Genomic DNA, 26,204 nt, shown 5'->3' with positions numbered 1-26,204 from the left:
CATTGAAATCCATCTGCCAAATGAGTTTTACTGCAAAACGCTGGGCTCCAACACCAGCAACCAGTAGGATGTTGTTAGTGTCAAAAGGGCAGACAGAGGAAATGTGCAGAAAACTGCCGGAAGTGACGACGTCCTTCCACTTTACTCACCATATCTGCAGCCTTATCTTCTTCCCTCTCATCTCAACAGTCTTAATTTTGAAGTCAACTCCTACAATTGGATTCAAAACAGATATGTGGACAGTTACAAACAGCGGTTTCCGGTGTGCCGTTCTGTGTATGTGTATTATTTTTAGTGCTGGTGGTCCTCTAGTTTGTTTCTTTTGATTTTTTTCCCAGTTTTATTCCTTCCACAGGCTATAAAAAAGTATTTATTTGAAAGCTTTCATAATGAATCGGAAAAACTTGACTGTACTTCTTTGTAGTAACAGTCGTATCTATCACTTTTTAAAATCGCCTCTGACTTATAAAACAAGCTAAACAGTTCCACGTCTTAGTCATCAGTGAAGGCCAAGATACTGAGATGTGTTTTCCTTTTCTTCAACATTCTCAATCTAACATATCACAGTGCTGATGGGAATCAAGAAATAGTTCTGTGAGAATCACTTTCAAATTTTTCAATCCTTCCGAATCCCAAAGAGAAGTCTCAATCAGGTTTTTTTGTGCTCAGATACTGATTAGTGTCATTTAATAGAGCATCTGTCAAAACAAAGTCCCAAACAGATACTTGTATTTTCTTAGATATTCCACCTGCACAGAGCACATGAAGTCAATTAAATGTATGTGCTTGTTAAATAAAGCCTAACTTCAATCCAATCTGTTCCTTGATATTTTTATTTATTCTAATTAAGTAAATAGATTTTATTCATATGGCTCATTAATTCCACTTTGTTCAGTAGTATATAGTAAAAATAGGATGCATATTGATTGAATGACATTTTAGGTGTTAAAAATAAATTAATTCTCATCATGATTATCATGTAAAAAACTGTCTTGAAAATGTCTTCAAAAATAGACTTTTACAATAGTGGTAGTGAGGTTCTTCTCCCCTTGCCCCTCTGGCTACGTGCCTATATAGTCTCTGTTACCAGGAAGAAAAGAAGCATAATGAGAAAAAACTAATTTATGTGGAAAGCATGACCTGAGGGGCGGGTAGGAAGGCTGTATCACATTTGACATCCATCAGAAATAGATTGGTGTGTTTTTGAAGCTAAGTGAAATATATATTTTTTTTAAACTTGCACTGTGGCAGCACTGATAAAGCGCAGTACATTATCACTCCATCTGCACCTAGCTTATGAAACAGCGCACCACTTAATGTGAACTTTGCCAGTGAAAGAGATTTGTTGCATATTTAAAGCAAAGACGAGTGTTAATGTGCTTTTAAAATGTGCACAGCAGCTCTACGATGAAGCAGTCGTGGCACTGATTGGATGTTTTCTCTGCTGGGACCGCTTATATGAAACAAATAGAGAAGGAACGTGTGTGACGGAGGCCAGCAGGAGTCGCTGTGCAACAGTAATCAAAAGGCCTCACTCCCCCAACAGTTAAAGGATACTCTGGCCACTCAGGCTACAGCCTGGGGTTTTAGTCGACTGGTCCAATCATCCACCTCCCATGCCGGAGATTGCGAGTTTGCGTCCCGAGGGAATCAAGTAGGACGAGCCACAACAGAAACACAATGCAGATGAAAGAAGACTACAGCCGCTACACGTGCACTGATTTGGTGACTCGTGTTGAATTTATCCATTATGGATCAATCAAAGAATGCCTCTAAGGGGCTCAATTCTGGTCACTTCCATTGGATCGGGATATCCCTAGACTAGTATGTGTCGGACATTATCAATTCATCTGATCAATATCAGCATGTTTTTTTTATGACATTTCTTTGTAAGTTCATTTGGCATAACTTCACACCATAAACTGATCAGGAATTGATAAGGAAAATGAAAAAGAACCAGATCGACAGGCAGAACTGACATCGATAAAATCGCATTACTCAAGACAAAACATGACAACAATAAAGACATTTCACCTGCACCTTGTTCACTGCTGTACTGCTCACCTGTGAAGACACAGTGCCACATACGAGTATCTCATTCCACCAACAACCCGTGACAGAGCTGCGTCACAGGAATGACACGGCGCCAAATGGACGTCTGCCACAGCAGCTGCTGGCATGTGACTATTTTGGGAGTAAGCAGTATGGTGGGCTGGCGTGTTGTCATTTAGCTGTCACTTATGCAAATCCACATACAAACAGGCCTTATGTATTTTAAGATATTAAGCCACAGTAAACAGTGACCTGTAAACCAGGAACATGAACCATGTTTTTTGCCTCCATTTATATTTGTGTTAGTAGTGCTGCTTGTAAATTCAACCACAGCAGTTAAATGGTGTGATGATAATGATCTCCATCTTGCAGTATCAAAGACAAAAGAAATGATTATTGACTTCAGACAAGCCTCAACATAAAGCTTGTGTTAGACGCTGTGAAGACGTCCAGATTGTGGAGACTGAAAAATATCTTGGGACAATATTTGACGATCAGCTAAAAAAAGTTCACCGTTAACACAGACTCTACTGTCTTTATTCATGAACAAATATTTCCATGAACAAGGAACAAAAGAAGATAAATCTTGCAAACATTGTCCCTTGTATCATAAATACATAAACTTTCACGATTCCAACCCCAACACCGTCACCTCGTCAGTCACCAAACATCAAATAAACATCATTAACAGTGACATAACTGTCTTACATTTCAGCAGCTGCATTCATTTTTCTTATAGTTTACTGTATTCTCTCATAATTTTATCCTTATACATTTTTTTGAACTTGTAAACATTTGTACAACTGTAGAAGAATTTTTAGGGCCATATTTGAACTGTGATGAACTATCAAGTGTCCTGATCCGAACTGTATGTCCTCTGGTTGAACTAGCAGGTGTTCAACCCAAAAAAAGGGGCTCTATTAGTCATTCAGTCTGTCAGGGGCTTTCCAAGGCCTTTTAGGTGCTTTCCCGCAGGCCACGTGCAGGGGCCTCAGGCCAGCTGCACGTGTGGCTGAGGCCACGTGCGGAGGGGGCCTCAGGCCAGCTGCACCTGTGGCTGAAGGTCTTTTAAAAAAATCAGTTGTAAATCCTTCACGTTTTAATGGGAGCGTTTGTCACATTGAAATAATGGCCTAACACCTGCTTAGGGTTCACTAGAGGACGCTTCCAATAGAAAACCATGTCTTGGGAATGAAATAAATAAAAAAGTCGAAGGAGGAGCGATGCCCGCGGGTCTCCAATAAATAGATGAGCGCGGTTGTCACCTATTCAGTCTCTCTAGAGGACTCAGTTTGTCTAAGCTTTGTGTCGAAGGCTTAAATAAACTTAAAAACTCTGTGCATTTTATCTTGCTTAAGGCTGAATTATTCTAAAGTGTTGTGTCATTTTCTAGCATATCACTTGCAATTAGTTTGTGTTATCTAAAAGACGACATCCTGAGAAGACTAAAGACGAGCCGCGACAGAACTTGGCGAGCCAGCTTCAGGAGGGTCCAGGGGCATTCCGGCAGCCTGGGGCAGTCCAGCTCATCCCTCCAGACCGTAAATAACAGTGATCACGACTAAAAGGTAAGCAGAAACCTTTTATAACTTCTGCACGATCTGGAGGAGTGAGTCGGGATTTCCGCCCAAGTTGACAGGTGATATTTTTAATTGCCTCTTACCCAAAAGAACCTGGACTAAGAAAATTGATAAGAGACTAAAAAAAAAAAAAGATAAGATTGAAAATTATCAGGCCTTGTAGATAAAATGCTCAGAAGGTGTGTGTGTTCCCGGGAAAAAGAATGTCTGTGTGAGTGAAAGGTCAGGAATGTTCATGAACTCTGGTGCGGAAAGAGTGCGTGAAGAACTAACCTGGATGCTTGGAGAATAATTGGTGTTGAAATTCGTTACTAACGTGCCGGCTGATAGCATGCGCTGTAGGGGTTAATTTAGGGGAGTATACTGACAAATAGATACAAGGTAATACAAGGTTGTTTAAAGAGTTTAACAGAGACTGAAGTGAAATAAGTGAGAAAAAGAGTTTAACAGAGAATACGTGCAGAGGAAGCACAAGATAAGCGCCTGAGGGGGCGCAGTAGAAATACCGTACGTGATAGAGATTTAAAAGTGCAAAGTGGCACAGCTGACAGTAAGTAAAAGAGCTCAATAAAGGATGTCATTTTTTAAGAAAAGAGAAAAACTATAAAAAAAAAATAAAATGAATGAAGAGTTAGTGCAGAATACATGAGAATTAATGAAGCAGAAAATAGTGCAGTAAGGCACCAGATACACGCTTGTGGGGCGTGGGAGAAGAATAAGTAATTAAGTACACAGTAATATGAGTTTTTTTGTAAGAAAAGAAAAAGAGAATATTTTCAGTGCAAAGGCACATTAAGCTCACGAGGAGCTCAGTAAGTGAAAAAAAAAAAAAGGTAGAAGAAAGTGCAGAAAGGCACAGGATACGCACGCGAGGCGCGGTAAGGCGTAGAAATAAATGAAATATTGTATGCTCAGAAAGGAGCTGGTGAAAAATAATATATTAAGCACAGGATACGCACGCGAGGCGCGGTAAGGCGTAGAAGTAAATGAAATATTGTACACTCAAAGAGGGCTTGTAAAAAAAGTAATATATGAAGTTGCTGACAGCGCCGGAGAAGCTGTCTAACGTGAAGAAGAGATACATGCTTAAACAGAACACACTGGTGTTAAGTGAATAAAAAGGTTGTTTAAAGCCGCGGAGTGAAAAGTGGCAGAAGTCTAGATAGAGATATATAGAAAGTTGTTTTTAATAATTTTTGTGTATAAAGCTGTTGAAAATTGTGTGTGGGAGAGTGGAGAGTAAGCGGGGAGGTGCAAGCAGAAAGCTGTGAGGGCTTGCAAGCTGGCTGACATACAAGATTAATGTGAAAGAGTACGAGGGGGAGGTATTTAGACCCAACAGGAGGACTTGGGAGGTGCATGACAGGCAGAGAGGAAAGTGTGAAACAGAGACAGTGAAGAAAAAGACAGGAGAAGAGTGCTATGTAAATATATTATTTCAAAGAGAGAAAACTAATAAACAAATATAGCAGAAAAAGACTAGAAGCAGAAAGTTAAAAAAAAAAATTAGAAGGAAAATAGAAAGTCGGGAGCAAAGACATTAGGAAGTGTTAGGGTTGTAAGAGGATTAAATAAATAAAATTGGTTATAAATCAAAAGAGATAAAGCTTAGATTATAGTGAAAAAGCTGACAGACTGATCAATGCTTGGGACAGTCATTGATGGGAGACTTAAGTGATGATGAAATAATACTCCCAGAACATTACTTGACTGACGGAGACATCGAAACCCAGGGAATCAGGACACATTTTTGGCTGGAAAGGACCTATTTTGACAGGGTAGGAGCAGAACATTGGCAGGACGAACAAGAGATCAATCAGAAATTATGGCAGATTACTAAGGTAATCAATCTGAAGCAAAAGAAAGAACAATTCCCTCTAATTAATTGGGAACTGCTGATAAGACGTCTGTGGCATCAGGGTTTAACCCCGTGGCTGGAGCTGCTTTGTGCTGACCCTAATAAAGAACTTAGCATACCATTAAATCATTTAGTAACACTACCAACCGATCCAGGTGAAGAACTGTTTCCTAGGTTGACTCTGACTGTGGTCCCAAGGAAGGTTCGGTGGGAAACAGGTAAATTTTCATATTTAGTTAAAGAAAAAGAAGACGGGCATAACAGTTGGAAATTTAATCCTTTTAAGGGTTTAAAATACAAAACAGGTGTTACAGCCAGCAAGTTATTGGTCTGGATCAGGACAGCCCCTGAGGGACTACCAGAACACCATAGAAACACCTCACATAGCGTTTGTCAGGGTTACATGGGTAACTCTCAAGGTCAAGGTCGGGAAAGTACCCCGCTAGACTTAGTACTAAGAAAATATCCAGGAAAACGCACTAAGGCCAACCAATGTATGAGAAAGTGGCACAAAAGGTCACATGGGGGCAGGCAATGGCCTTTGGAGGGATCATTTGATCCGGTGATGTGTGAAGCAGTTGCGGTAGAAATACAGAAAAAAGAAATTAAAGATCAGCAGAAGAACGTAAAAAACAACAAAAAACGCACTGAAGAAAAAGAAGTTTTGGCCTTGTTCAAGCAGGAAGCACAGAGGCTACAGCAGAAAAGAGAAAAAATGACAGAGGAAAGATCCAAAGAGACTAAAGCCAGTGCACCGAGCTGGGAAGCAGAGCCACCCCCATATAAACGTCATGATATGGGAAAGACAGCTGGACAATTTGTATTAGGAACTCGTGAAGAGGACCAAGGCATGGATGTGGAGGGCAAATTCACACTGACACTAAAAGCTCGAGAGCCACAAGGAGACAGGTCCTCAGTCTGTCAAATGGATCATACAAGGTCTCCAAGTCCGAAAGTAAGTGGTCGCTCACCACGACCAGCAGGGGGGGCCACAAATAACAGTGACACGGAGGCAGACGAGGATAAAGAGAGAGACCTGAAGGCTCCGCCTGCACATCGAGGTCCACTGAAAACCGTCCCCTCCCACCATAAGTCAGCCGACTGGACCTTCACAGGCTATAGAGGCTTCGAAGAGTGGCACAAGAGCTTCTGTGACACACTGGATCTGGCCAGAAGAGATAATGAAGAACTAGCTGAGCAGCTTCGGCTAGCGAAGGAAAGAATACAAAGACATAGGGACGCCGAGGAAAGAAGAATATTACAACAATCGACGCCCAATCAAGGGAATCACATTATAGAGCCACCCACCCGAAAAATTTCTGGTGAGATCGTCATTGAGAGTGCAAAAGAGGCCCGACTCAGGCAAAGACAACAATGTGTAGCCAAAGACATAGCGGCTTTAGAACAGGATATAACCAACTGGATAGACTGCCTGGAACCAGTCAGTCGCACTCGATCTGGAAGACAGTATGGAGCCCCCACAGAAGAAGAGGAGGACAAAGACCTCATATGCCCATTGGTGGTTAGAAATGGCCATCATGTGTATACCCCATGGAGTTGGACAGACATGGTGGGGCTGGCCAACAGGCTGCCAGACATCACCCAAGGAGCTGGGAGATGGATAACTGCCTTAGAAGAAGGCACTGCAGGGGTAACCTTGTCTTTAGGTGACATAAAAGCCTTGCTAATGCATGTCATGGGAAAACATGACACTGAAGAATTAGCAGGAAAGGTTGGACTAACACAGATGATGGGCACAAATCAACATGATGAAGTCCCCTTTAATCGTTATAGAAACTCCATGTGGGAAGGACTGAGAAGAAAGTACCCTGAGGTCTTGGATCCCTCTAAATTGGATGATGAGGAGTGGACACCTGAAGAGTGCCCAAAGAAGTTCCTGCACCGATTCCAGAAGAGATGGGCGGAGGAAACAGGAAATGCATGGAACCATTCTCCAGCAACAGAAATCCTGTTTAAAATAACTGTAAAAAAGGCTCTACCAGATGAGGTTCAGAAAGCCCTAGATGGAGTCGTGGGACTATCAAAAATGAATTGGGCTTTATACTCTGAACATATTTGTCACCATCTTGAAATCTACAAGAAAGAAAAACAAAAAGAAGAAGATGCAGCAAAATCCCTGACGAAAAAATTGGTGCAGATGCAGTTGGGAGAGCTAACCAAAGTCAAGAAAGAAAAAACAAAGACCCAGGCACCAATGATGACCCCTGTTCCTTCTGAGTCGGCAAGCACAGGCCCTACGGCAAACACTGCTGCCACCATACAGGCTGGGACAACAGCTAACGTATACACGGCTACCTCAGGGACTGAACCTGTCCCCAGCCATCTTTAACAAAGTCCTGGCTGAAGATTTACAACACCTTGATATACCCAGTACATTGGTGCAATATATGGATGATCTCCTTATTGCATCAGAGACTCAAGAACAGTGTGAAAAAGATTCATTAATTGTATTGCATGCATTGGCAGATGGAGGTCATAAAGTAAGTAAGGACAAATTGCAGTTCTGCAAACAACAAGTAGAATACTTGGGAAGACAGTTGTGTGGGACCACGCGATGTATAGCCCCAAGCCAAGTGGAGGCTATAATCAAGGCTCCCAAACCCCAAACAGTGGGACAGATGCTTTCATTCCTTGGGATGGCAGGGTACAGTCGGCCGTGGATTTGTGATTATGCTATAAAAACTGCACCTTTGCGTGCCATGATTAGAGCAGTGGGGCAAACAAGCAATGCAGCTCTCCTCGTCTGGACAGATCAGGCAACGGGAGCTTTTGAGGCCCTAAAAACAGACATGCAATCTGCTCCCGCGTTAGGTAACCCAGATTATGGGAAACCTTTCCATTTGTATGTTACTGAAAAAGCTGGTTATGCTTGTGCTGTACTAATGCAGGAAACACATGAAGGAAAACAACCATTGGCCTATTATAGTACAAAGCTTGACAACATTGAAACAGGATTGCCACCATGCTATCAGGGTCTAGCAGCAGCTGCCTTTGCATTTCAAAAAGCATCATCCATAATCATGGGACATGCAGTAACGTTGTACACGTCGCATCAGTTACATGCCCTGCTAACCAGTCAACGTTTTGTCTTAACACAAGCTAGACGCACTGGATACGAAGTTGTGTTGTCCGCTCCAGAAATAACAATACAACGTTGTCACACGGTGAATCCCGCCACCAAATTGACCACACCGTTAGATGGTACTCCACATAACTGTGTGGCAGAGACAGAGACATTTTTGAGAGCCAGAGAACATTTGTATAATCACGCCATAGATGCAGATCTAACCCTGTTCCTGGATGGCTCATGCTTTCGGGATGCCGCGGGATTGCATGCGGGTATGGGGATTGTTAAACTAAACACGGATGGCGAGACCTTTGAATTACTGGAGTCCCAAGGAATTGATCAGCCTTGTTCAGCCCAACTGGCAGAAATCAAAGCCTTAACTATGGCTTGCCAGATAGCTAAAGATCAACGTGTTAATATCTACACAGACTCAGCCTACGCTTATGGCGTATGTCATGTACATGCAAACATTTGGAAACAAAGGGGATTCCTGAGAGCAGATGGCACCCCTGTCACTCATGGAGAAGCGATTTCCCAACTGTTACAAGCTCTCCAATTACCGTCTGAGGTAGCCATCATTAAATGTGCAGGTCATCAAAAGAATAATAACATCATAGCTCAAGGTAACAACCTAGCAGATGACGCAGCGCGCAAAAGAGAACAAGGAGAAAATATGTTTCCCCTGCTAACCATCCAAGATTGTGCCCCACTGGTTTCACTTGACGCACTGATAGTGGCTCAAAGTAGGGCCAGTGGAGAAGAAAAACGAATGTGGGTTAAACGAGGCGCTATTGAGACACGCAGTCAGGGGCCAGCAGACAAGCTGTGGCGCAGTAGTCATGGACATTTTGTGTTACCCACCAATTTATTACGACATGCAATCATTTGGGCCCACGGACCCGATCATTGTTCGCGAGTCCAAATTATGAACAAACTAAAAGCTGTCTGGTGGTCACCATATATGGCAGCTACAGTGGACCGTTTGTTGAATGAGTGTGAGGTATGTGCACAGTACAATGTCCGGAAATCATTCACAGCCCCTTTAGCCCACATTCCGGTCCCTGATGGGCCATTCAGACATCTTATGATGGATTTCATAGACATGGGAGCTGAAAACCGAGTTAAACGAATGAGATATGTTTTGGTAGTGATATGCAGATTCAGCCGATGGATTGAGGCAGTAGCCTCTGCAAATCAAGACCATAAAACGGTAGCCAAATTCTTGTGCCGAGACGTCTTTCCAAGATTTGGCATTCCAGATACTATCTCATCTGACAACGGTAGGGCTTTTGTAGCCAAGGTTACACAAGAAACATTCAAACAATTGGGTATCAAACAGAAGTTTGGGTGTGTTTATCACCCTCAATCAAATGGGGCAGTGGAACGGGCTAATGGCATTTTAAAGAACAAACTAGCAAAAATCATAGACAGCAATGGCAAACTAACCTGGCTGGATGCGTTGCCGCTTGCTTTATTGTCAATGCGCTCACAAACTAACCGACTAACCCATTTGACACCATTTGAAGCTCTTACAGGTCGGCCGATGCCTATTCCATACCTGAGAGGACCCTACGAAGGACCATCGCTGGAGCAGCTACAAGACGAATGGCATAATTATCTGAGACAGTTAACCCAAATACACAAAACTATCTTTTTGCAGGTCAAAGGTGCTACAGAAGACAGAGAAGCAGAGATTCCACTCGAAAATCAGAGCATCCAGCCTGGTGATCTGGTTTACGTCAAGGTGTTCAAAAAGAAGTGGGACAGGCCCCGCCGAGAAGGTCCTTTTAAAGTTATTCTTGCCTCACGTACAGCAGTCAAAGTAGACGGTAAGGACACTTGGTTTCATTTAAACCACTGCTGTAGGGTTGGTGGCCCAGCGCCCCTGCGGCCTCGGTAAGCTCGTCTTGGCAGAGCCGCCGGGCCAAGGGGGGAAGCAGGAGAAGCCAGAGACCCTACAGCAGCACCGAGGGACGGCCACGCCTCCCTGCAGCCAGAAGAAGCACAGAGGGAAGGCCACGCCTCCCTGCAGCCAGGCGAACACTGGCCAAGGCGCTCACAGAGACTGATTGAACAAAGACGACGCACAGCTTCAGAGAGTAGTGGATCGCAAGCCAGATAGAGCAGCGACAGACTCAGATGCAGACTCAGAGACAACTGGAGACGCAGGCCAACAGACAGACAGAAATACAGACCGACAGATAGACAGGCCACAGGAGACATCAGACTCGGACAGCAACTCAGTAGATTTACCGACAGAAGAACCGCAGGAAGTACAACCCAGACAAAGCACAGATACACCACACATCCCTAGTGACAGCTCATCTAGTGACGGCTCACTTAGTAGCACATCTAGTAGCACATCTCAACAGTCATCAGAGCAATGATTAAGGAATTATTCAAGGGATTGACAATACTACTGGTGGTCAGTATGGGAGAAAATAGACATCCAAAACATACAACGGACTGTGCCGTGGCCATGGCCGCAATAGCAGCTAAACAAGGCATTCTAAACACAGGAAAAACATATAATTTGGTATACATTAAATCAAAAGTCTACAAGAACATAGGAATACAGGGCGAAGCCATTAGCATCAAATGTGAAGAGGAGGGAACACTCAACATAGAGGTAATTTGTGATAAAAGAGGATGCAGGGAAACCAAGCAAGACGTAACTGTTACAGTACATGAAGCCACAAAATGGGTAAAAATCAAACCAAGGAAAAAGAGGACAATTAGAAGCCTAGAAACAAGCAGTCACTTAGGGAGATGGGATCCCAGTACAGACCTAGCCCGCACACAAGGGTTGAAGACCAATTTATTTTACCAATGGTTGAAATTTTCGGCTAGGCAGATCAGTGAAAAGCCTTGCATAGCCTGTCACCGGAAAGGTGTGATACCTCAGGCTAAACCCCTACCTGATATCAACAACTGTTATAGGAGCCCCCAACATAACCCAGACCAAGCAGAATGCTATACACAATGTGTTATGAAAATGGCAGTAGGTGATGAAAAATATGCTGCCGACAGTAAACTTTGTCCAGTGCCCCTAAGTACAGAAGGAACCGTTCCACCTATGATTAAAATAGAGAAAGGGATGATACACCCATTCTGTATAGCTAAAGGCTTAGTAGCACAATACATAAGCGATTGGCAGGTAGGGACGACCCAGCCAAAACACCACATACAGTGTATGCAAAAGCAGCAAGAATACAAACCGGCCAAAACAGCATGGAACATTACCGTCTGTCACACCCTGCCAGCAGCAGGCATACAGTGTGAACAAATAGTACCGGCCACAGGGGGGTCTGTAATTGGACTGAATCTCACCCATGCTTCATGGGTATCTACTCCAAATTTAGCTAAGGGAACGGTACCCTTAGCTGACATCTTTTGGATATGCGGACAAAGAAGGAAACTCCTGTCATCGCTGTCCCCTAATTGGAAAGGCCTTTGTGCTCCTGTGATGCTCACAGGAGCAATAACAGTAATTGAAATGCCAAATGCAATACAGCCCATGCCACAGAAACTTCGTAAGAAAAGAGGAATAATGACATTTAAAACAGACTACAACATCACAGTAAGAAACGGGATACCAGAAGGGATACCCCGACAGTTAGAAGCCATAGACAGTAGCAGAGTTAAAGCAGATGAAGATGCGGATAAATGGGGATGGGCATTGGCTCTGTTCGGGGTTACTCCAAAAATCCGTTCTAGGTTCCAGGAGGTGCAGTGGATTAATTACTTGTGGTATAATCAGCAAAGATACCTGAACTGGACATTGGCAGCAGTAGGAGCCTTAACCGAACAACTGCACGCCACCTCGCTAATGACAATGCAAAATAGATTAGCTATCGAGATGATGATGGCTGATGAACAAGGAGTTTGTATTATGATCAAAGCCACCGAATGTTGCACAGCTATTCCCATGCGTACAGGGGAAGACGGAAATTTGACAGAGCTCTTAATCACACTTGAAGAGATGCAACAGGAACTGTTAAGTAACTCCATAGGAGGGAGAAATGAAACTGACGATTCTGGATACATTGTAGGGAATGGAATGAATATTGGCCCACTATTTTCACTGTTTGGGACTCTAAGGAGAGGGTGGATATCATGGAAAGACTGGTTATACCAGATAGGTGTAATCTTGGCACTAACAGGGGTGGCGGTCTTGCTGGTAATATGTTGTGGTATTCCCTTGATAAAATTTCTGGTCAATAAATTGATTTCATCCACAGTAGGACAGCTCCCCCTGTTAGCCATCCGAGCCCTAGAAGAAAGCACAAACGAAACAGACAGAGAACCAGAATATATGGAAATGGATGAAATACCAATTATCCTCCCCGACAGCCCCAGCTCCCTAATATTGTGGCGTATACCCCAGATAGGGAGGACTGGGATGGACCGTGCTTGGTGATATTGTAGACGAGGAAGAAGACATGCACGCACATTTACATTCACACACATGCACCCACAAAAATGAGGGATAGGATAGACAATATCTGAAAGAATGATATGGAGCTGTAATAATGAACGTATATGTATATTACTAGGACACAGGAGTATGGCTGAGAGACCAGACTCCCCTGATCAGGGACCTATGCCTGATCTGCCTCTATCAAGTCTGATTGGACTCTCAGAACTGTTTGGAGAAGAGGATATACAGGAGGGATGGTCGAGACATGATTGGTCGCCACAGCCGCCTTCCATCCAGCAGCTAAACCAGTTGGCAACAGAAGGATCTTCATCGTTCCAGCACCTGGCGATGACGGCTTCACAGAATCTGCCTGCAGCAAGAGTCGGCCCGAGGACTCCACCATCACCTGAAGGACCCATTGGACTCAGGAACACACCCCTTCCGCAGATGCCATGGAGACAGTCACATGTGCCAGTGGCAACGATACCCTCCAGGGGAGGCAGCCAAGGTCGGCCATATGCAGCAACTGCCCGAGTGCATCCTAGACCCAATTCACTGCTAGGACCTGTCCCCAGCTTTCCACCCCCAAGGCAGGAGAGATATTCTGATCAGCCCAGTACCTCTGGAGGAGGATCAGCAGGGGTGGACCTTAGTGAACTCACCCACCAGGACAGAGGGGAGCTTTGTACAGGCTACTAAATGCCCAGAGTGTCCCAACCACTTGCCTGTGCGACATCAACAATACTCCCCCCACACACGAAATGCCTTCCCCCTTGTACTTCCTGTCCCCTGGACTGCACAACCTTAATCTGGTCATGGTCACCCCACTGGACATGGCAATCTTGGTTCGAGAGCTTTGTCTTCCACAAGAGTCTGTTCCAAAAACCTTGGAGCAGCTCCTGCCCCTCACAAATCACATTCCCCATGAGCTATTTGAGGAAATCATGCCACAACTAAGTCAGACAGCTGCATACCTGTTCAGGATACACCGTGACAATGCCAACATCTCTTGTGCTCAGGAGGGCCTCCATACTCAACTGTGTGGTCTTCAGTCTAGTATGGACATGCTAGCCAGCATGATGGAGCATATGGAAAGGGAGCAGCTAGGACTGGCCACCACCACCCTGAATGTGGGCAAGAATTCTCTGGGGGCCCTGTACAACCTGGCCAAGCAGCACAAGGAGCTGGAAAGATCCATCAGAGAACTGCACGACTGTCTGAAAGCCAGAATTCCTGATCCTTCCCCCACTACCCCTGAAAGGCCAACCTCCCCATGTTCCCCAACTTCTCCCAAAACTTCAGATGCTGAGTAAATGCTGAGGAGCGCGGACTGACGTAATGGCACTGAACACGGACTATGATCTTGGTTCTTGAGTTTGAATTGCGGACTGGTTTCAGAAATCTGAGTGTAAATAAAACAAAGAAGGATATATGTTAGTAACGAAGGTTGGGTAAATGTCTGTCCTTACCATCATCTGCGTAACACAGATAAAGCTAAATGCATACACATAGATATCACATTGCAAAGTTATAAAAAGGGGACCCTTACACGGCGTGTTTGTAGATTTAGTAGTAAAGATGCACCATAGGGACCCCTTTTTTCTTAAATTATAGCATGCCTCAAGAGACATGCATCGCCTAAATTTGGCGTCTAGCCAAAAAGGGCATTAGAAAACAAGCTGAAAAAGAAGAAAAACAAAGTGGAGAATGTTGAGAAATGGCCTATAATGAAAACCATTATATGATTGACTAAGGCAAATGACTTAAGGACGGACATGAAGGGAAACCATTTATTGTGTTTATCATTTAACTAGACATAGCTGCGCTAACCTTAGAATAGTTTCTTGATTGGTTGACTAAATAGTGGTAACATAGGGGTTATTTGATGCATTTAAATAATAAATGTGTGACGCTTTAACAAAATAATATGTAGAACCAAGTATAATGGGTTGGAGCCTCTGGTTGAGTGAGTCAATAGATGCCAGAAGATGATTGGTTGCACTGATGTCAATGTGAAGCCTTTACTTTGCCATGATTAAGAGGTTGATGTAACTTGTTTTATGTGGCCATTTTAAGTGCCTTGAAGTACACCAAAACTCAATGTTTGAATGTCACCTTGCGTTGATATAATCCAGCTAATTGCTCACCTTGTGCCTTAGTATGTAGGTTCACCTGCACTGCAATATATTTACCGTGTGAAGTATAACTGATATTCATATCCGCACCAGAGTTATCAGTAAGTCGAGTGATGTGTTTTTCTTTTTTATTATTGCAATGCACAAATGAAGATGTCTTGTCAGTAAACAACCCAAGAGTATAGTTGAAGTAATGGGACTCTTTCGAGTCCCAGAGGAGGGACTGTAGAAGAATTTTTAGGGCCATATTTGAACTGTGATTGACTATCAAGTGTCCTGATCCGAACTGTATGTCCTCTGGTTGAACTAGCAGGTGTTCAACCCAAAAAAAAGGGCTCTATTAGTCATTCAGTCTGTCAGGGGCTTTCCAAGGCCTTTTAGGTGCTTTCCCGCAGGCCACGTGCAGGGGCCTCAGGCCAGCTGCACGTGTGGCTGAGGCCACGTGCGGAGGGGGCCTCAGACCAGCTGCACCTGTGGCTGAAGGTCTTTTAAAAAAATCAGTTGTAAATCCTTCACGTTTTAATGGGAGCGTTTGTCACATTGAAATAATGGCCTAACACCTGCTTAGGGTTCACTAGAGGACGCTTCCAATAGAAAACCATGTCTTGGGAATGAAATAAATAAAAAAGTCGAAGGAGGAGCGATGCCCGCGGGTCTCCAATAAATAGATGAGCGCGGTTGTCACCTATTCAGTCTCTCTAGAGGACTCAGTTTGTCTAAGCTTTGTGTCGAAGGCTTAAATAAACTTAAAAACTCTGTGCATTTTATCTTGCTTAAGGCTGAATTATTCTAAAGTGTTGTGTCATTTTCTAGCATATCACTTGCAATTAGTTTGTGTTATCTAAAAGACGACATCCTGAGAAGACTAAAGACGAGCCGCGACACAACATTTAATTTCTTCAAATCGGTGCATTCCAAAGCTTAACTCCATACACAGAGGGACATTTCAAGGATTAAATTGCATGTCAAGTGTGGACGCTAGAGAATCTTTTTGACGTCAGTCAGAGAATTTTGAGAAACTTTAATTTGCTCATTTATCGAATGTCTTTTCAGATTCTCCTCTGTCTGTCGGTGTAATGTGTTATCTCTCTAAATCCAATCCACTTTATTTATATAGCACATTTAACAACAAAAATGTTCCAAAGTGCTGCACATACAATAGAATCACGATAAAAACCCCAGTAGTCAAGAAATAAATTAAAAATAAGAAAATTAACAATAAAAATAACTAAAATGTGCAAGATAAATAAATAAACACATACAGCATACAAAAGATAAAACCAATAAAATCTACCAAAATAAAACAAAACCAATAAAACAGAGGACCACACAACTCACTCAGTGTTAAAAACCAGAGAATAAAAGTGGGTCTTCAGACGAGACTTAAAACACTCCACTGTGGGGGCTGTTCTTACATGGAGGGCAGAGCGTTCCAAAGTCTGGGGCCAGCCACAGAGAAAGCCCTGTCCCCCCTGGTTTTAAGTCTCGTCTTGGGTACCACGAGCTGGAAATGGCCCTCAGACCTCAGAACACACGCCGAAGAGTAAATTTGTAGGAGGTCAGTGATGTATTGAGGGGTCATTCCATTCAAAGCTTTAAAAACAACCAATAAAATCTTAAAAATCAATAGGAAGCCAGTGCAAAGATGCAAGAATTGGGGTTATGTGCTCACGCTTCCAGGCTCCTGTTAAAAGGTGCGCTGCAGCTTTCTGGACTAACTGCAAACGGGAAAGAGCCTGTTGGCTAATGCTGAAATAAAGTGCGTTACAGTAGTCCAGATGACTTGAAATAAGAGTGCACAACTTGTTCAAAAAGGTTGAAAGATAAAAACGGTTTTACCTTTGATAAAAGATGAAGATGATAAAAGCATGATTTCAAAACACCATTGATTTGTTTATCAAATTTAAAATCGCTGTCTATCATGACGCCAAGGCTGGTGACCTTGGGACGTACAAAATCCTTAAGAGGTCCCAAGTCAACGAGGGCACTTCCAAACAACATAACCTCTGTCTTGCCCTCATTAAGTTTAAAAAAATTCTGTGACAACCAAGCCCTGACGTCACACAGACAGTTGAGTAGGCGTGTCAGGGGGCAAAGGCTGTTTTTAGTGATAGGCATGTAGATTTGACAATCATCAGCATAAAAATGGTAGGCCACGTCATGTTTTTTTTTTTTTTTTAAATCTCTCTGTGTGGGAGGAGATAAAGAGCAAAAAGGATGGGTCCCAGGATAGAACCCTGGGGGACTCCACAATGAAGAGGGGCTGAAGACGAGGTGGAGTCCCCCAGCCTGACGGAGAAAGACCTCTCCGACAGGTACGACCTACACCACTCCAGAACAGTCCCCCCGACACCCACACAGTCTCTCAGGCGGTCTAAAAGAATTGTGTGGTCAACTGTGTCAAAAGCTGCAGTGAAGTCTAAAAGCACTAAAATGGCTGAACTGCCAGAATCAGTTGTTAAAAGGAGATCATTAAAAACATTTAAAAGTGCAGACTCAGTGCTGTGAAATGCTTTGTACCCTGATTGAAAGGTATCTCTCTAAAGGCAAGAACAGACCGTACAGCATTGTTCATGTCTGCTCCAAGATCACTGGAGTCAGGCAGAGAGATTTTTGTTCACTTTGGTAGAAACAGGTGAAAAAGAAAGGAAAAAATATTATCAGCCACCCAGGTCATGTTTTGTCTTCTGAATTCAAGGTGATGCTGTTCTGTACCTTCGAGGAGAACTAAAAGATACTCCATGTTTTATTTCCTCTGCTATTAGGCTACGTGACTGACAATAGTTATTTTAAATCTGACTCCCATTTATTCACTTATTATTTTATTTTATTTGTTGGCTTACCTGATCTGTGTCTGGGCGCATGACATTGAATGTTGTGGGTGACTGTGGATGGGGTAAGCCGAGCTCATGGGTTAAAGCAATAAATTTTTATCTGATTGAAATTTTTTTCCTGGCAAAAATCAATGCCAGCAATTCCCTAAAATGTGGCGTAGTGGGGGCACACACTCTTTTCTCCCTAATAAATACAATAAACACATTATACAGCATACAAATCTATTCTAAATAGCCTCTAAGGAGAGATAGACAAAGCATAAAAAGAATGCAAAACTTGAACATAAAAGGGTGGTGGGGAGCGGGGTGTAGTCTTGATTCTGGGGGTGCCCCCGAGAACATTTTTTAAAGACCAAGTCAAATTTTGTGTATTCTGGTGAATTTTAACAGGTATGGAGCCCTCTGTAACAAATAAAACACTTCAATCTGTGAAGTAAAAACACAGTATTGATTATGGGGGGTCTGGGGGATCTCCCCCAGAAATTTTTTAAAAGAGCAAGTCTAATTTTGTACATTCTGTTGAATTTTAATGGGTATGAAGCCCTCTGAAACAAAGAAAACTCACTTCAAACTGTTAAGTAAAACACAGTATTGATTATGGGGGGTCTGGGGGTGCTCCCCCAGAAATTTTTTAAAAGAGCAAGTCTAATTTTGTACATTCTGTTGAATTTTAATGGGTATGAAGCCCTCTGAAACAAATAAAAGTCACTTCAAAGTGTGAAGTAAAAACACTATTGATTATGGGGGGTGCTCCCCCACAAATCTTTTAAAAGAGCAAGTCAATTTTTGTATATTCTAGTGAATTTTAATGGGTATGAAGTCCTTTGAAACAAAGAAAAGTCACTTCAAACTGTCAAGTAAAAATTATTTGTCTTCTGTAGTATTTTGATCTGTTCTAATCCAGTGAATGCACCAAAAGGGTGCTGAGTCACTGGCTGTACAGTCAATAAAATACGAAATTAGGGCCTAAAGCAACTGACAACGTTGTTCTGCTGTGCACAAAGTAACACTGTCACCAGTTTTGAAAACACATGCGCACTGAGAAACTCAAACCTGGTTTATTCACATTTAATCTGTAAAATGCTCTCACTCCTAAAAGAAACAAGGGCTGCAACTAATGATTAATTTTAGTAATCGATTAATCATTTTTTGTTGTTGTTTGTTTTTTTACTTACATGTGAGTTTTGGGAAATGGGATTTACATACAGAAAAGCTAAACGAAAGCCATCATTAACACCTAAACAGAAAAAAACAAGGTTACAATGGGCTAAGGAAAAGCAATCTTGGACTGTGGATGACTGGATGAAAGTCATATTCAGTGATGAATCTCAAATCTGCATTGGGCAAGGTGATGATGCTGGAACTTTTGTTTGGTGCTGTTCCAGTGAGATTATAAAGATGACTGCCTGAACAGAACATGTAAATTTCCACAGTCATTGATGATATGGGGCTGCATGTCAGGTAAAGGCACTGGGGAGATGGCTGTCATTACATCATCAATAAATGCACAAGTTTACGTTGATATTTTGGACACTTTTCTTATCCCATCAATTGAAAGGATGTTTGGGGATGATGAAATCGTTTTTCAAGATGATAATGCATCTTGCCATAGAGCAAAAACTGTGAAAACATTCCTTGCAAAAAGACACATAGGGTCAATGTCATGGCCTGCAAATAGTCCAGATCTTAATCCAATTGAAAATCTTTGGTGGAAGTTGAAGAAAATGGTCCATGACAAGGCTCCAACCTGCAAAACTGATCTGGCAACAGCAATCAGAGAAAGTTGGAGCCAGATTGATGAAGAGTACTGTTTGTCACTCATTAAGTCCATGCCTCAGAGACTGCAAGCTGTTATAAAAGCCAGAGGTGGTGCAACAAAATACTAGTGATGTGTTGGAGCGTTCTTTTGTTTTTCATGATTCCATATTTTTTTCCTTCTGCTTGGTCTAAAAAAGTAACCGTTACTGACTGCCACAATTTTTTTTTCCTGATTTCTTATAGTGTTTCTTAAAGCCAGAAAGTTGCCATTTGAAATGACTTTAGTTTTGTGTCATGTCTGTGATCTGCTTTTTTTCTACAAAATTAAACAACTGAATGAACATCCTCCGAGGCCAGTGATTCCATAATTTTTGCCAGGGGTTGTAGTGTTTTGTTTTATTTTGCACATACATACATCACCGACACACCACAGAGAATTCCATCAGGTTTCACCTGATTATGAGCATTTTTAGATGCCTACAGCAACTATCTCAACCACTGACAACATATTACAGCAAGAGTCCACAAAAGTATTTTAAAGGCCTGACTAAAGTGTAATATATGATCTTTAATAAGTTATTTTCATGAAAAAAGACGCAAATGTGCAGTTTACTGCATTTTATTTTTTTCTTGTGTAAAAACACAGCTTAGATGTTGTTTGACTGAAACAAATTGTCATTAAACCTAAATAAAACAGGGATTAAGTGGAGGTGTAAGAGTCACTAGGTGTTCACAGGAAACACTTATTTCTATATTTACTTATTTATGTTCATTGTTAGTTGGTTTTACCTTTTCTGTTGTTTTGTTTCATCAGGTTCTTTTTGTCTGTTTCTCTAAAAGTGTATTGTAGCAATATTAGTTATTATTACTTTTGTTGTTGTTGCTATTATTATTTATATATATATAAATTAAAAAAATACAATTCGTAATACATTTGACTCTTTTACGACAACAAACGCTAAGCCAATAATTATTATACAGAAAACAAATGCACAAAATGTGCTGAGATGCGAACAGCTTAATGCTAACTTCAACATTGAAAACGCCATAGACATGCTAACGCATTAGCATCGGTTCCATTTTTAAGTTATAAAATACATCTATCAACTGTTTTAGAAGACCATAACAGGTCGGTTTAATATAAAAAAGGTAAATATTACTCACAGACATATACTCTTTAGGATTTTAGCGGGGGAAAATTAAGATAAAAGCAAAATAATACAACAAACCATCGAAGCAGTGAACTGGATCAATGTTTCATTGGTTCAAAGCAAAGCCACACCCCGCTCTACTTGGGGAGTGTCTACCAATGTTCTCACGAAGACAGGGGGGAGAAAGACTGTGGCTCATTGCAAGCAGTAAACAGAGCGGAGAGGAAGGAAAATTCACACAGTCCCTTCCTCCTCAGTCCACGCTGACATTGCTGCTGCTTTGATTAGTGCAGAATAGGATGTTGCTTTGACAGTGAGAGTATCATATTTTGGCCCCAAAACACACGACACCACATGCGCACGCGTATGTGTGGTTAAATTTTCCAAATGACGGAAATCCGTTGTGGTGACGGAGAACTTTAACCCATGGCCTAGCTGCAACTGAACTGCTCTATTCGGGATTAATAAAGTTATCTGCACAGCTATTTGTAATTTTCCATAATAAATCCAGCGCCACTAACCAACCAGCAAGTGGCAGACACGTCCACAGGATCAGGTATATTAAACTCATCAGTTCATCCCCATTATGTGCAGTTTTTAAATTTGGTGAGTTACAAGACGACAGGATTAACTACCTGGCATCGGAAAAATGGTTATAGCAAGGTATTGCTTACACTGGTGTGTGTGTGTGTGTGTGTGTGTGTGTGAGACAACAAAAGGCTGGACATTTCCTTCAAACTTCAAAAGCTCAAGAAAAACATGATCTGACACAAACTTTTTGCATGTTTATCTCAAGAACCAAGAAGCCTAGATGGATGATCTAAAGCAGATATCAATTAGTAAAATATTTCTGATTGACTGGTATGAATGACTTCATAATGACGACAGACATATATATCATACTTGTGTGTACATTTGTATATTATATGAATGTCCTTGAGTGGTTCAGTCAGAGCCCAGACCTGAATCCAACTGAACATGTCTGGAGAGATCTGATAATGGCTGTGCACCAACACTCCCCATCCAACCTGAAGAAGCTTGAGAGGTGCTGAAAAGAGGAATGGACAAAACTGCCCAAAGATAGATGCACCAAGCTTGTGGCATCATATTCAAGAAGTCTTGAGGCTGTAATTGCTGCCAAAGGTGCAACCAACAAAGTATTGAGCAAAGGGTGTGAATACGAGGGCTGTCAATAAAGTAACGGTCCTTTTTATTTTTTTCAAAAACTATATGGATTTCATTCATATGTTTTTACGTCAGACATGCTTGAACCCTCGTGCGCATGCGTGAGTTTTTCCACGCCTGTCGGTGACGTCATTCGCCTGTGAGCACTCCTTGTGGGAGGAGTCGTCCAGCCCCTCGTCGGAATTCCTTTGTCTGAGAAGTTGCTGAGAGACTGACGCGTTGTTTGATCAAAATTTTTTCTAAACCTGTGAGACGCATCGAAGTGGACACGGTTCGAAAAATTAAGCTGGTTTTCAGTGAAAATTTTAACAGCTGATGAGAGATTTTGAGGTGATTCTGTCGCTTTAAGGACTTTTCACGGTGCGAGACGTCGTGCAGCGCTCTCAGGCGGCGTCATCAGCCTGTTCAAGCTGAAAACCTCCACATTTCAGGCTCTATTGATCCAGGACGTCGTGAGAGAACAGAGAAGTTTCAGAAGAAGTCGGTTTCAGCATTTTATCCGGATATTCCACTGTTAAAGGAGATTTTTTTAATGAAAGACGTGCGGACGGATCCGCGCGTCGGGACGCAGCCGACGCGGTGCGGCGGCACAGGAAAAACACCTCCGTGTTGATAACCATTTGTAAAATCCAGGCAGCTTTTGATGGCTTTCAGTGGAGTGAGTATATGAGAAATTGTTTAACAGGCAGGACATGTTCCAACTTGTCCTTAAGGCTTTCAACAGAGGTGTTTTTCCTGTGGCGGAGCGTCGCGGCGGCTGCGTCCCGACGCGCGGACCCGTCCGCACGTCTTTCATTAAAAAAATCTCCTTTAACAGTGGAATATCCGGATAAAATGCTGAAACCGACTTCTTCTGAAACGTCTCTGTTCTCTCACGACGTCCTGGATCAATAGAGCCTGAAATGTGGAGGTTTTCAGCTTGAACAGGCTGATGACGCTGCCTGAGAGCGCTGCACGACGTCTCGCACCGTGGAAAGTCCTTAAAGCGACAGAATCACCTCAAAATCTCTCATCAGCCGTTAAAATTTTCACTGAAAACCAGCTTAATTTTTCGAACCGTGTCCACTTCGATGCGTCTCACAGGTTTAGAAAAAATTTTGATCAAACAAAGCGCCAGTCTCTCAGCAACTTCTCAGACAAAGGAATTCCGACGAGGGGCTGGACGACTCCTCCCACAAGGAGTGCTCACAGGCGAATGACGTCACCGACAGGCGTGGAAAAACTCACGCATGCGCACGAGGGTTCAAGCATGTCTGACGTAAAAACATATGAATGAAATCCATATAGTTTTTGAAAAAAATAAAAAGGACCGTAACTTTATTGACAGCCCTCGTACTTACGTATATATAACTCGTTAATTTTTATTTTTAATAAATTTGCAGAAAAAAAACTGATCATGCTGTCATTATGGGGTGTTGTGTGCAGAATTTTGAGGGGAAAAATGAATTTACTCCATTTTGGAGTACGGCTGTAACCTAACAAAATGTGGAAAAAAGTGAAGTGCTGTGAATACTTTCAGGATGCACCGTATCCTCGTATGTGCCCGAGACATTTATATCTTTGATGACCACAATAAAGCGCTTGAAAAAGAAGTACACGTCTTGGAGAGCTTTTATGTACTCTTGAACAAAACATAAGTCGACTTCATATCAGGAAATACAGCTTTTCCAAACTAGTCAATACGTATATGGAATAATTTACCAAGTCACGTGATTCTCACACCAGATGTTTTTTTTTAACTTAATTAGGACAATTGTTTAATATTTGATACTTGATGTGTGCTTTTTTAATGTACTATTAAACACTTTAAAAAAAATCATACTAATGAGTTAATTATTAATGGTAATAGACTGTCAATTTTGTAGGTCAATAGCCACTAGATCTAACCCTATTTCAGACTTTTATGTTGTCCAAGTTCATAGTCATAGTTCAATGTCATACTGGTTTTAATGAGAAAACAATTCATGAAGTGCTGTAAAAATTGCAATGGTACAAACGGTCATTTAAAAGATTACAACGTTAATTAGTTTTCTGTAAACCGAAATTGTGAAATACCGTGGTTTGTTTCACAGCTTCCCAGCAAATAGACATAGCCTTTCCATGTAAAGTTGACAAAACACGTCTCTGTTCTCACCTACTGTGGACTTGCACGCTTCGGAGAACGTGTCGTCGGTAAATCTTTCCATGAGGCTTGTTTTACCGACACCACGGGAGCCAATGATGATAATTTGAAGTTTAAAATCAGCGGGTCTGGGAGGTACCTTCCTGCGGCGCGACTGCGCCCCCACTGCGGGGGATGAGTTTGCGGAGTCCCCGCCGCCGCCACCGGCCCTCCGCGGAATGTCATACCTCGGATCCATCAGCAACTCCACATTTGTAATTAAAAGATGAACACACTTTAACTGTTACACGAACAAAAAGGCGAGTGATTTCCAGCTTTCTTTCTTTATCTCTGAAGAAGTTCAGGAAAGTTTCTCACACGCCGACAGTTGTGGTTCAGCCATTAGACTGAAGCCATCACATTCTTCCTCTTCTCTCTCGCTCAGGCTTTTAGTGCGTTAGCACCACCTTTTGGAAGGGAGTGCGTGTCACATCGCTTTTGTTAGGGTTTTGTAAAACATCTTCAATTTCAGTCAAATTTTTGCGAGTTTTGGACAAAACAAGTAAAGACATGAATACACAAGTTTACAAAAACTGGACTTCTTTTATAGAGTAGAGTATAAGAAGTTTGCAATAGTTTCCGTAGTGTAGTGGTTATCACGTTCGCCTCACACGCGAAAGGTCCCCGGTTCGAAACCGGGCGGAAACATATTAACTTTTTCTTTGTTGGCAGTAAAAACGCATGATTGTGAACATCGTATATCACAGTTGACGTTATTACATCAGGTAAAGAATTTTTGCTTCTATTATCATTATTGACCAGAATTAAGTCATCCTTTTGATAGATAATTATATTTTTTATGCTATTCACAAAAATGCAACAAAAAAACCTTTAATTTTTTTTTTAGTGCATCGTTTTATGTCAGTGTGAACCAGGAGAGGACAAAAAAAGTGACACAAGTGCATGTAAACGTTTTTTCGAAGTCGCCGGTGTCCATTTATAGCGCCACATAGTCATAGTGGCCAAAATATGTATTTTGGCCTCTTATTTGTCATCTCTTATTTGTCAGGTCGTAGCTTTAGTGTCACTGCAAATCAGATCATTTCTGACTCTGCCAGTTTGACGTGTGGTGTGCCCCAGGGTTCTGTTTTGGGGCCAATTTTGTTTTTGCTCTATGTTTTCCCCTTGGGAAAGTTTATCTAGGAGTTCGTTGATGTTTCTTATCATTTATTGGCTGATGACATCCAAATTTACTGCTGATTTAAAGCCCCTGAGATCCAGAAATTGGACTCTCTACTGAACTGCCTTGAGAAAATTAAACAATGGCTTGGTGCAAATTCGCTGCAGTTAAATTTGGGTAAAGCTGAGGTGCTGGTGGTTGCCCCCGATGATGTCAGTCTGGGGATTAAACAGTATTTAGGTCTTTTGGACTCATATGCAAAATCTAGCCTGAGAAACCTGGGTGTTATCTTTGATAAAGAAATGTCATTTGAGCATCATTCCAAGCAGCTAACCAAAAACTGTTTCTACCAGCTGAGGAAGATTTCCAATCTCAGATCAGTTGTTTCAAAAGATGATCTTGAGTTGATTATTCATGCCTTTGTATCTTCTCGTTTGGACTACTGCAACAGTTTGTTTTCCTGTCTGAACAAAAAGGAGCTGTCCCGTCTGCAGCAGGTCCAAAATTCTGCAGCAAGGCTGCTGTCTCGCTCAGGCAGAAGGACTCATATCTCTCCTATTTTAAAGTCTCTTCATGGGGTCCCAGTGTCGTTGCGTTTCCATTTTAAGATCCTAGTGTTGACTTTTTAGAGCTTTGCATGGTCAGGCTCCCTCCTACATTAGAGACCTGTTATGTCCCTACTCTCCAGCTCGGAGCCTGAGGTCAGTGGATCAGAACCTTCTGAGGGTCCCTCGTACCCACTTTAAGACCCGAGGAGATCGCTCTTTCCAGGCCATTGCACCGAGGCTCTGGAATGATCTCCCTTTGTCTTCATTCGCTGGACTCTGTTGATGTTTTTAAGAGCAAACTTAAAACCCTTCTG

The 26,204-nt window shown here is 42.2% G+C and overlaps 1 protein-coding gene and 1 non-coding gene across 2 annotated transcripts in view; one reads left to right on the top strand and one right to left on the bottom strand.

Annotated features, from left to right (window-relative positions):
* rab12 (RAB12, member RAS oncogene family) overlaps positions 1-24,604 on the bottom strand; it is a 34,596-nt gene extending 9,992 nt beyond the window's left edge. The window contains exons 1-2 of the mRNA XM_034183428.1: positions 24,196-24,604; positions 150-210 (exon numbers count right to left, since the gene is read on the bottom strand). Coding sequence (XP_034039319.1) covers positions 150-210; positions 24,196-24,421 — 287 coding nt within the window. The 5' untranslated portion in view covers positions 24,422-24,604. The remainder of the gene's footprint in view (positions 1-149; positions 211-24,195) is intronic.
* A 193-nt stretch (positions 24,605-24,797) lies between these two features.
* trnav-cac lies at positions 24,798-24,870 on the top strand. The gene has a single exon. It is a non-coding gene; the product is annotated as a tRNA-Val (tRNA).
* Positions 24,871-26,204: the final 1,334 nt, after the last annotated feature.

The sequence above is a fragment of the Thalassophryne amazonica genome, chromosome 12, assembly GCF_902500255.1.
Source record: "Thalassophryne amazonica chromosome 12, fThaAma1.1, whole genome shotgun sequence".
In the NCBI taxonomy this organism is placed as follows: Eukaryota; Metazoa; Chordata; class Actinopteri; order Batrachoidiformes; family Batrachoididae; genus Thalassophryne; species Thalassophryne amazonica.
The sequence above is the reverse complement of the archived record's forward strand: the minus strand, read 5'-3'. Positions and strand labels throughout refer to the sequence as shown.